Here is an 11,602-nt window from a genome sequence, read left to right as displayed (position 1 = left end):
TTGGTATTGTCAATTACGTGCGGTCTCACCGAGTTTATTGTTCATTCATAATGATTATAGATAAATTAAAAGGAATTATTTTGAATGCGGGTTATTGTTGACTGGTGACGTTTACATCAATAAAAATAGCTAATATGTTCTCAAGTAAGAGCTGGCCTACGTTTCGAAGTGAAAACAAAAAGCATTGAATTTGTAGGAGGGCTGAATTTACTTGTGTAAAAGTAGCATAATCTAACCGGAAGGAACATCCTGTTTAGCGCAAGTTGGAAACCCACAGGTAGCCTGTGACATTCAGACGCACACTAATCGTGGCTATTAACAGAACCAGCGCCTGCATAACTCTCGCTGTTGAACAATGTAATTTATGACAGAAGTTTAATCTCGCTCCAAGTGTCTAACTGTGCAATACATCTCCCCAGTCGGCATTTTTAACAGACTGGTTGATACTTGTTCAGTTGTCCCATAGAGTGGATTCTGGTTGAAATTATTGAGAGGCGTGTGCGTGTCATGAAAAATATATATTAAAAAATACATCCCCTGAACATTCCATGCTGATTTTCGATGCTCAATGCTTGCAAAATGAATTTCGGCCACTTGGACGTTGTTTGACATTAGTCGGAAAACTTAGATTGTGAAACGTCGCTGCTGCACAGTTCCAATCATACTGATATCCATAGGTACAAATCTGAGGTTAAGGCGTAAACACGTCTGTGGAAGCGAACAAAGTCACAAAGATTGTACTCGGCATGCACTTTAAAATGAGTGAAGTATGTTTGCTTCAAACAACACCAATGAAACGAATAGATATATTGCCTTCTTCAAAATTCGATTCTATTTCCAAAACAGTGTCCTTCGTTTTCCAGCTATTTTGTTTTTGAGTTTCCAATCTGATTCATTTAAATGGCAGGCGTTATCAGTACGTTGGGAAATACAATAATGTGAAATATTTGTATCTATTACCAAGTGTGTGATCTATACACCCTGACCGATATCGATTTCATCTCTTCACACTTCCTGCTATTAACTGGGAAAATTATGTTTAAAGTATCGATCGATACGATTGACTGTCGAAATTGTATATGAATGTTCCAGCGTAAGGGAAAGACCGACCAATGAACTGTGTAAATATGCATAACGACATCTGACAATATCTACAAATACAATATACAATTGAAGAAAATGTACGCCGTTAGTAAAATTTTGTAAACTCAGTTGTATTCTGAACTTGACCTTATTAATGAAAAATGTCAATTCGTTGTATACAAATGATTGATAAATGTGATTGAACATTTCATCCTTTGGGTTATAGGTTGCATATTTGTCGTGAATAGAAACAAAAGTGGCCTATGCATTGCCCCATCTTGCATGCCATTCCTCTACCTCTTTCTTAGTAGTTATCATGTCATTTAAAACACAATATTAAACGTTCCTATTGTTTCCAGATGTAAAATATTTGCCATCACGCACGACCAGCTATTGCACGGCCTCTTAAATTGATGAATCGGCCCTTACATCCTGGAGTACGTTTGCTTAACCTTACGGGAAAAACTATCAAAAGGTCAAAACTGGGATTGTGCAGTATATAGACTCAGTTAATTATTTCGAAACAAATTACTGTCTTTTAGTGTAGATTAATACTGTACAGATTGAATAGTTGTTATTAAAGTGAATTTAAAAATTCAATAAGTTTTCTTTGATCATTGATAACACCAGCTACCAACTAAAATAAACATGTCGACCTGAGCAGGTAAATATTGAAAACGTTTTAAGCGAAGCCCTTTTTGTTTAAATGTCTCTCCAGCAACATGCGATAGAATATGAGAATATCGCTAATCTCTTGATCACAAGGACACAAGCGATTTAGAGTTTGGGAAATAGGCACATTTGACCAGTTACAATTGAACTTTAACTTGTTGAATGTTTCTGAAACTGAAGTGCAATAAATGGTCGGACTATAAATAATTTGACTATTTAAGGCACGCTTTCAATCGCTTTACCTGCCCATGCGTCCAATGGGAATATCGTAAAGCTGCCTGAGGTAAGAATCTCTTCTACCAGTGCTTGCGTAACGGGCGCGTCAAACTATACTGGAAACTAGATGCAGCAATTCGCTGTACTGTGCTATACGAATAATCTCTCTGTATTAAATTGACTAAAATGTCCGCTTTATTTTAAACTTTTCTGCATTCTGACAAGTGTCTGACCTAATATATATATATCAAGTGATAGACACTGGATAGACAATTAATATATCGAGAGGTGATTTAACTATGAGAGAGGCATTTATGTAGTTAAATAGATATTTCTTAATCACTGCACGATGTTCTCATTTGACAGGACATTTGTGTTGCTTTCATGCAACTGAATAGTTCGCTACAGTTTATTTTAAATTAGATCAGATTCTGAAGTATATTAAATATCTCGATTTAGTCCGTTTTATTTGCAGTTTTAAGTGCTGCGGTGAAATATTTATTTAACAGTTCATTTTGAGAATCGCCTTTATTGTACGAATTCCAAATACGGAAAGAAAGAACAGAAAGTTTTCAGAATTCTATGAGAAATTAATCTGACTGGGAATAGCCAAAAATCTACAAAATGGAAAAGTGCTCCCAAGGGTTTACATAACCATGCGTAGTAATATTCTGGTTTTAGGATCTTATTGTAAGTTGATTTTACAAGCTTTGTGAATATTATATAATCTGAATTCCATCGTAATTTGTCATCTTTCAACGAAATAAATCGTTGTATTAAAGCAATGGCTGTAGACGATGAAGTGTAGTTCGACTTGCAATAGTGGCTGGTAATTTCTGTCTCAGTTCTGTCATAAAACTAAACCCCAGTATCGATTAGTACGTCAATGTTTATAGAGAAGATTACTAAGAACGTGACCTGTCATTAGAATAGGGCAATAAAGAATAATTAAACATTCATTTATTCAGTGGTACGATGAACTTTGACCTCAAACAAGGATAACAATTTGCTTAATACCTCGCATTTTGCTCTTGATTCGGTGAAGGGTTTTTTGTGATTATGCGTAGTTAGCTTACAACATGTCGCTGGTGTAAGAGATTTGTCTGGAGTTTGATGTTGGGGCTTACTCCGAGCTGCAAACAGGAGGGCTAATTTGAAAATGAACCAACACTGAATTAATTCGGCTTGAACTTTCAGTGAACTGGAGATTAAACAGGGTTGAACAGGCAGAGTGGGACAGTTTCTTAGCTATAGGGTTTTCAGTAAACCTTTCACGCCGAGTAAATATTGATCAGCTTTAATCTGATTGCCCTGGAGGAAAATGCGGAGACTCTAGATGGAAAAGGTAAAATTCATGATGAATGTTGTGGGCTATCTCTCCTTAATATGAGATGCACTGACTCGTCACCAGTATTAAACAAATCTTCGCCTAAGAAAATTGGTCCTTTCATGACAGACAATAAAATACATAACAAAGTAACCGGGAATAAGAATAGATGGTATAATGTTGAAGAGTCAAGGGTGTTTTATTGTCATATGTACCGAAACGGAAAAATGAAATTCTCACTTGGCGCAACAGCACAACAGGTTTGTAAACCAAGTATTGAATAGGCGGTATAATACACAAAATAAAAAAGGGTGAATCAAAAAACAAACAAATGTAGTGCAAAAAAACACAAAGCACAAAGTTCCCAGTGCAACCCCGGCAGTTCATAGTTCGGAGTTTAGTTGGAGTTCGTAGTGTTCATTAGCCTGATGGTTGTTCTCAGTGTTCATCAAAAACTTGATCCCTGAAAGGAACCAAAGCCTAAATTAGAAGAAAAAGAAACATCACCGCTCGGATTTAGATATATTAGTGAATTGAACGATCATAACAAAGAAGGTAACCGGGAATTTAGATTTTAGTGGGATTTTTAAATATATAGAGATTTCTTATATGTCTTCCAATAGATTGTAACGTGTGGAAACGTAATCTCTCGACATTTATAGTTTCTTGGGTTTAATTTTGAAGTAGTGTCATTTGCTGTTAAGAGTTTCACAGGCGATGCTTCTCGAGTGCATGTATAATTGGTAAGTATATTCATTTCAAGAATACAGTGCTCACATTCCTTTATCCCATTTTCCATGGAATGACACTGAGTGTTTGTTACAGCGAGGGCTAAGATCTGCGGAGTGAGAAAGCAAACGGGATTCATTGGGGACTGCATTTTGCACCTATTCACCAGCAACAGATGGTCAGGCATTACACTCGTGCCTAATGCCTGTGTAAACGCTTTGTAAAGTGTTTACGGGAATCCCTAATAAAAGTACGTGCAGATAGAACATATAAGCACAGCAATTACAAAATCTAAATAGTCCTAAGGAATTATCTTTCTATATAATTTAGACACGTCGCATTTCCTACGTTGCTCAAACTTCAAAAGCACTTCAGTGGCTTTATAATGCTTGGGGTGTCCTAAAGCGAGGATGGGTGTTATATAAATGCAGGTTCGTGTCTTTCTTCTGAAAACTGTTTCCATCACTTATGATTCACATTGCAACTCCAGGTCCGGTTGAAGTATATCAATTAAAGCACATTTAATTGCACGCAACATTTAGTCTGCTAGGTAAGAAAGGGAACAAAAATTGTTGTTTTCGACGTTATTTTGTACAATATTCTTTAGTAAACAAAATGATACTGGCATATTTGAGCATCAAAGAAAACATTAGTTCGTTTCTTTGTAGTTCCTTTGCATCGACTGTCTGTATCTTACATATGCAGACAGTTCCATAGCAGATTTCTCCATTGATGTGGCCGACGTGCCCTAAAACACCATCGACTTTTGCTATTGACACCAAACTGAATCTAATCGTGTTGATTCTGAAGCAAATGCCAGTAACATTCTAGGCACACTGCGTCAGCAGTTTGTTCCGTCCAGATACGAACAAAATAGTTTACTTTACAAAGTTAATTCGATAAACCTGTGTTTTCATTATTTACATTTTGATGAGACTGTGTATGAATGTGAATAAAAAATCAAAATAAATCATGCTGCAATAATCTGAAACTTGTTAATGGCAATGTTTTGGGAAAGCGGGTTGTTTACATATATGTAAATAGGTTGTTCAAGGTGAAAAGGTCAGTCGTTCGATCTGGTATGTGTGGCATTTAACGTTGATCTGAAAACGTCCTTTAAAGTGCCGCTGATGTATCGTAAGAGCAGAGCACGTCCCTTTTTTGGCTTTTAATTCATTTTTCTTGAATCGGCAAGCATCAACATGAATGTTTTTTTTCGTCTTTCCTCGTATTTTATCAATTAAGAATCTAAATTAAATAAAATACGTATAACGTAAAAAATAATACCCAATGTTGTAGGGAAAATGAAGACGTTTTAAAATAATAATAATAAGAAGTTCATGAAACGAGAACAACAAAGTTACATAGTAGATTATAACAAGGAAACGCAGCATTTTAATATAATTTATTATCTGGACCCGTAAATTCTGTTCTAGACTTCAGTCACAGAAAATCTTAGAACTGTCTCAAATCACGTGCTGATTGTATATAACATCTAGTCACACAGAAGAACTGATAAAACTCAGTAATGTAGAAGTAAACACTGACAGCATTGTATCATGCAAAATTCTAGACACAAACCACAGAAAAGGAAACATCTGTCTGGCTTACATTCTTAATTTACTTACTTTAACAGGTAGCTCATAACATTAAGCCCAACAAATATCCGAGTAAACATTATAATTCTGAGGTATTTTAACAATGTGCTACCGCTGGTCTTAAGATAACCAACGTACATTTGGAAGGGGAACATACTTAACACCTTTCACCTTTCACCTTTCACATTTTACATAGCCCAGTGCAATGAAGTATACAGTAATTCCTGTACATCTAACCTTTCACAGTGTGAGGAGAACAACTCTATTTGCTCAGCTCCACTTTCAGCATGAACAAGAAATGCACCACTTCCACACCAATTCATTGATTACATTGTTATATAAAATCTCTACACCTACATATAAGGGCCACGTGACCCTGGCTCTCAGCATCATTTTTAGAAAATATTCGTAAAAAGATAAAACTCTTGACAATATATACAACCAGCGCAGCTTACAATATATATGCAACACGTTAAATTAAAATAGGACAATTATATTATACAGTAGTTGGTTTTTAGTGTAAACGCTTTTGTAATAGTGCATCTCTGGTTCGTTTAGAGATTGGCAGATTTTTATTTCCAAGCTACAATGTTTTTTTTTTTGGTTTGCTTCCCAGAAAATCATACAGAATTACATTGTGTGTTCTTTTTTAACTGAAGATGCATGATTCCAGTTTGGGTTTGTTTTGCATTGTTTCATCCCGAGGTATTAAGAGTTTCTGAGGTAGATGATGAAGGGGAGGGGGTCGATGAGGTAGAGCTGGATTTGTCTGAGGTGTCTTCAGTATTAGCTTCACTCCCAGGCGTGGCAGGCGAAGCTGAGGTAAGACCCTCCTTTTCCCGCTTTTTCTGCTTCATGCGTCGATTCTGGAACCAGATTTTCACCTGGGTTTCGTTCAGCTGGAGAGCAGCAGCAATTTCCACCCGCCTGGCCCGGGTCAGGTACTTATTGAAGTGGAACTCCTTCTCTAGCTCTGTCAGTTGCTTGGTGGTGAAATTGGTTCTCACTGTATTGGGCTGGCCGGCAAAACCATACTCTCCAGCCTTTCCTAAACCGGTAAGAATTGATCACAAAAACAAATGAGTAAGTCAGAGAGGATTTGAAGGGAATAATGTTTCAATTGCTTACAAATTCCGGTCTAGGTTTCATACACCGAAAACTAGTATTCCTGCGTAGTGTTTAGGGTATGTAGACAAACGAAACTATTACCGCCATATCGTCAACTGGTTCATGTTTAACATCGACTTCGGGTGAGGCCCAAAGGAATGGATACACAATTATAGATCACAGGGGGGGAGGGGGGCGGGGGGGGGGGGGGGGGGGCAATACAGACGAAAGGTGAGCTCACCGGGTTAGCTTTAACAATATGCAACAGATTAAGAGTCGTTGGTTTATTTTAGGCATGACAGACTTGGCAATCACTTTTCCAGTATACTTGCGAGAATCTGGCTTCATCCTATAATTTGGCATAAAAAGAGATACACAGTAAATCCACTTTACCTGTCTTTGGCGGATTCCTCTTCACTTTCATCCACTCAAAGGTCTGTGCTGGAGGAGAGGTCTCAGCTGACGGGGAGCAGCAAGATTCCTGGTGACTGCCAGGAGCGGGTGACAGAGGGTGACAGCCTGCAGCCAGCACTAAACCCTGTTGCTCTTGCCTGTAAGGGTGATGGTTATATTGGCCTGGCCTCACCATCCCGCCATAGCTATGGTGCTGTGGGCTAATTGCTGAGGCAAGGTTGCCAGGATAGGCAGCAGGATTACACTGAGGATAACCTCCGTTGCCATCAGTCTCTTGATTTAGTGAGTAGTGATGACTGTAGCCTGTATTGAAGCTTTGTGCTGGGTATCCCGTCCCACAATTAGGGTGGGCACTGTAGGGGATGCTCAGGTTGTTATGTGTGTAACTAGCATGTTGATGGTGATGGTGATGAAGAGGAGCACCTATCTGAACACCTCTGCTCACGATATAGCGGTCATCAACGTTGCTGTTATTATTGCCCACGGCACAAGACTGATAAGTTGTAATTCCTTGATCTGCATGGTAACTTCTGGAAGAACAAGTCCCAGCTTCTCCGCTAATAATAGAATAGTCTAGGAAGGAGTTCATCCTTGCATTGTCCATCTGTCATTGGATAACCAGCCTATAAAGTGACTGTCCACCAACCTGGATGGACCGTGCCAACTTCCCCACTTCCTCAATAGAGCTGAAAGAAAATTATATCAATATACAGTGAAGTGTCGCCACGTGAGTCCAGCCAGCCAATCGCCAGGCTCGCTGCGAAGTTTGCATGCTCTTGCGGTGATCGATCACTGTAGTGGCATTTAAATTACAAACGCTCTTCCATCAAGGTTGCGAGCATTATTAGCCCACAAATGCATTATACTTCAAAGCATGCCCGGCAGAATGCAGAAGGAATTTATTCAAGATACACGTACTGTTCCACTGAGGTCTGCAGTGGTATTAGTGAAGGCGCCGATCGCGCGTCCACAATGGGGAGATATCCGTCTTCTTCCGCACAGTAGCCTCTCAGACAGGTAAGGAAAACTATTCGATGCTTTAATATTAAACACTTTGCATTTTAAAGCGTGCAGAAAGACAATTGTGCCATCCTCGACCTACGGGAATTAGATGTTTCTGTCCAGTGTCTCAGCTACAGCATCGAGGTGAACAATCTTTTATTTATTTGAAGAACACAACTCGCTGATCTAAGGTCGGGAAAATCTATGCAAAACCTATCGAATGTTAGACGGGACGGCGCACTTTAATGAAAGAAAATACAGGTAACTAATGCAGTTCCTTCTGGCATAGGATAGCCCGGTCACATTTATTATTAACTGATTATACCCCCAATGGTAATCTGTGCGACGTAAAGACGTCCTGAAAGCGGAGGACGAAATGATTAATTGGACCAAGAGGTTTATGATGTAGATATTTATAATTAAGCAGTGTGTGATGTGGCGTCCGCTTGTAAAAGGAGGCGCCATGTCTTCAGCGTGCACGGATGTCAGCACAGCCTATCAAGGCCTGGCCTGCGCCTTCCCTCAGCTTTCCAGCTATTGGCATGGAAATGAGCAGCCTCTTCCACCGAACACAGGCTGCTGGGAGCTTCCCCCTCACTATAGGATTACAGGCAGCCAAAGGATACTCCTTACATTGGCAGGCTGCCTATTCATTCTGGTTGCTGCGGGAATCAGAGTGTACCTATTTTTTTTACACACACAGAGTTATGAATAATAACTCCACTTGGCCATAGCATAATGCAGCCCAAACGCGGTCGATTCGAAGGCGCAGCCGCCCATCTGTCAGCTTCCTGTAGAGAGTCCTCTCCGAGCAGAGAGGGTCAGTCATGATTTGAGATCAATCTTTTGCGCATTACAGACTGGCGTGGATCAGGTTTACAGACAATAATTTACTCGGAATAATTAATGATGTCAAACGGTGGATTCTAATCCCATAGGAAAATTGTCATATAACAAAAAGAGGCGGATATCGCCAATATTTCTATATACTTTTAACTTTTTGAACATCAGCATGGGGATTAACAATAATGAAAAGATATCTTTCTTTCAGTGTTATAATATATTCCGTTTTCTCAAATCAACCAAATACACAATTATAACATGAACAAATGAGCTGATTATTGTTATTTGCGGCCTGCGTGTTTGTGTTTAATGCATTAAAAGTATATAGTGAATATATAATACATAGTGAACAAATTATGAAAATAATGTCAGCATATATTCCATATACCCCATACTAAGAAACAATTTTGTAAACACAAAATCACTTTGTAATCCATTCATTGACCTTAGTAAAGCACCAGTTTAAACCAGTGGTAAAATCTTACTGGGACATACCGCTTCATATCAAGCAGGTAACGAGGGGCACAGAAATGAATGGTAAAGTACTGAGAAAAGATATGATACTTTTTTTCAAGTTTATCAAAATATATTTTTGTCACTGATTGCAGCAGTAGATTGTGTCGATTTTCCTTCAAATATTCTTTTTCCAGTCCTGCATTCCTTCAAAATATATTCTTTCTCGTTTATGAAACGCGGCAATTAGATCTTATATTTTAATACATTTCCCCCGCCTTCCATGTGCTCGTAAGTTGAAACAAATGAGCAGCTTTACAGTAACAGGCAGCTCCGCCATTTTTATTCGCTGGGTCTGTTCAATCAATGGATAGGAAACTGCCTTTTGAAGAGATCTGGGATATGTGGATTGTCAAGGGGAAATAATGTAAATGTTGAAGTTGCAAAAACAATTCTCCCCTTCCCTAAAAATAATTTCTTGATTGAGATATCCCACGGACCCTCGTGAGTAATCTACTACCACATCTCACCACCACCCAGCCACACACAAGCACACATACAGACAATATCGTCCGTTAACCAAGGCCGCCTTTGCGTTTTTAACTGTAATTGCCTTAACCATAACATTTGTGGAATAACTGGGCTTGCTTCTCTCCTTGATACGTTTGTAGGAAAGACACATTTCTGGTAGCCTACCCATTATGTCGTGTAAAGACACGTTTCATAGCGACATGTTATTGACAATGTGTCACTGTTTGTCCGTGCCGTTTGCTTTTAGTAGCAAAAAGTATCGTCTTTCCCGTGAACAGAACATGATCAAGTTTTTAAAAAAAGCATAAATGCAGTAATAGCTTACAATTAAAAAAGCTCTTTCCGCCATTTTTCTGCTTAGTCATTAAACAATTTGAACTCCGGAGTAACAGTAACATCGCTGTAAATCCGTAAGTAGTTTGTTTCAAATTCGAAGTGAGTGGCAGCAGCGCAGTGCTCTGTGAAAATGAATTACGACTCAACGCCTACAACCTAGAAACTGACAGAGGATCCCCGGCCAGCCAAATACGTAAGATGACTTTTTTTTTGTTATGTGCTACTGCGATTGATCCATTTGATGACATTCTCATTCATAAAAGAGGATTGATTTATGAGATTGGGAAGTATTACCTCCAGAGCCGTTCCCGTCACTGCCTTATGCAAAAAGCCTAACGTGCTTAGGACGCAAACACGAAGGCTGGAGCATCGCTCCTCGTAATCAAAGTTTCTGTTGAATCGAAATAAGAACTACAACAAATTCTTCGGGGATGGCCATGTGGTGGGGTGGGAGTGGTGGTGGGAGTGGGGGTGGGGGTGGGCATTGTTATAAAAAGGTTAAAACAAAAAAAAAGAATGGTTGCCTATAAATCCCAATGCACAATGAGGATGCATTCCTACAGCTGTTGATTTATTTGTGCAAATACAAACGTGAAAACAAAGTATAACTCATATTGCGTTGTGTAAAATGTGGTCAAAAATATGGTCATGTTTATTGAAGACTTTTATCAAAATGAATCTTTTCACAAAGTAAACATTTGTGTTGAATAGAGAATAGGCTGTACCAACGCTCTCCCGAAGTCCATCTTTTTTAATTGAATACAAGCGTTTCCCCGTATATTTCTCAGAAGGAATTAAAAAAATAAAAGTAGCAAAGGACGTGGTAATATTTTGAATCGTTAACATCCTCTTTTTAATACTAGGTTGATCGCGCATGACATAGTAAAACATATGTGAATCTATATTGCTGATGATGACTGGCAGCAAGCGAGATAAGGGATAGTGGAATCGGCGCTAAAGATTAGCTACTGACATCAATAAATAAAGAGCGTTGTTTGATAACAAGTGCACATGGCCATGGACAAGTAAACTTTTCTCCTTCTTTCCTAGATTTTCAGAGAGGTGGCTAATAATTCCATGGTGAAATCGTAGAGATTAAAAATATCAAGAAGATATTTCTGCGAAATATTGTGATTTCCACCTGTGTCCGCTTGTTTGCATTTATGCAGTTTATGAAAGTGCTCATGTATTGTGTGAGTTAATAAACGTCACTTTATTAGATTTACTTCGTCCTTGGCTCTGTATCACAGTTTTGATAAGTTTTCAACCACAGGTTTATTTTCTTTCTGTG

General features: G+C 38.7%; 1 protein-coding gene and 1 long non-coding RNA gene across 2 annotated transcripts; one reads left to right on the top strand and one right to left on the bottom strand.

The window, feature by feature from the left end:
• Nucleotides 1-5,419: 5,419 nt before the first annotated feature.
• On the bottom strand, nt 5,420-7,892 carry hoxa1 (homeobox A1). Its single transcript, XM_033047630.1, has 2 exons — nt 7,126-7,892; nt 5,420-6,673 (listed from the first exon to the last, which is right to left on the bottom strand). The coding sequence occupies exons 1-2, from the start codon at nt 7,748-7,750 to the stop codon at nt 6,321-6,323; spliced, it is 978 nt and encodes a 325-aa protein (XP_032903521.1). The 5' UTR covers nt 7,751-7,892; the 3' UTR covers nt 5,420-6,320.
• A 19-nt stretch (nt 7,893-7,911) lies between these two features.
• Nucleotides 7,912-11,532, top strand: LOC116990151. The gene is made up of 2 exons (XR_004416445.1): nt 7,912-8,163; nt 11,362-11,532. It is a non-coding gene; the product is annotated as an uncharacterized LOC116990151 (long non-coding RNA).
• Nucleotides 11,533-11,602: the final 70 nt, after the last annotated feature.

This window comes from Amblyraja radiata, chromosome 2 (genome assembly GCF_010909765.2).
Source record: "Amblyraja radiata isolate CabotCenter1 chromosome 2, sAmbRad1.1.pri, whole genome shotgun sequence".
Lineage (NCBI taxonomy): Eukaryota > Metazoa > Chordata > Chondrichthyes > Rajiformes > Rajidae > Amblyraja > Amblyraja radiata.
Note: the sequence above shows the minus strand (reverse complement) of the source record. Positions and strands in the feature narration are given on the sequence as shown.

What these genes read in the sequence shown, in the direction of transcription:
- hoxa1 (XM_033047630.1), bottom strand. Translation starts at nt 7,750, where the DNA reads ATGGACAATGCAAGGATGAACTCCTTCCTAGACTATTCTATTATTAGC. An exon ending in GAGGAATCCGCCAAAGACAG is followed by an intron (nt 6,674 to 7,125) that starts GTAAAGTGGATT and finishes TTACCGGTTTAG; the next exon opens with GAAAGGCTGGAGAGTATGGT.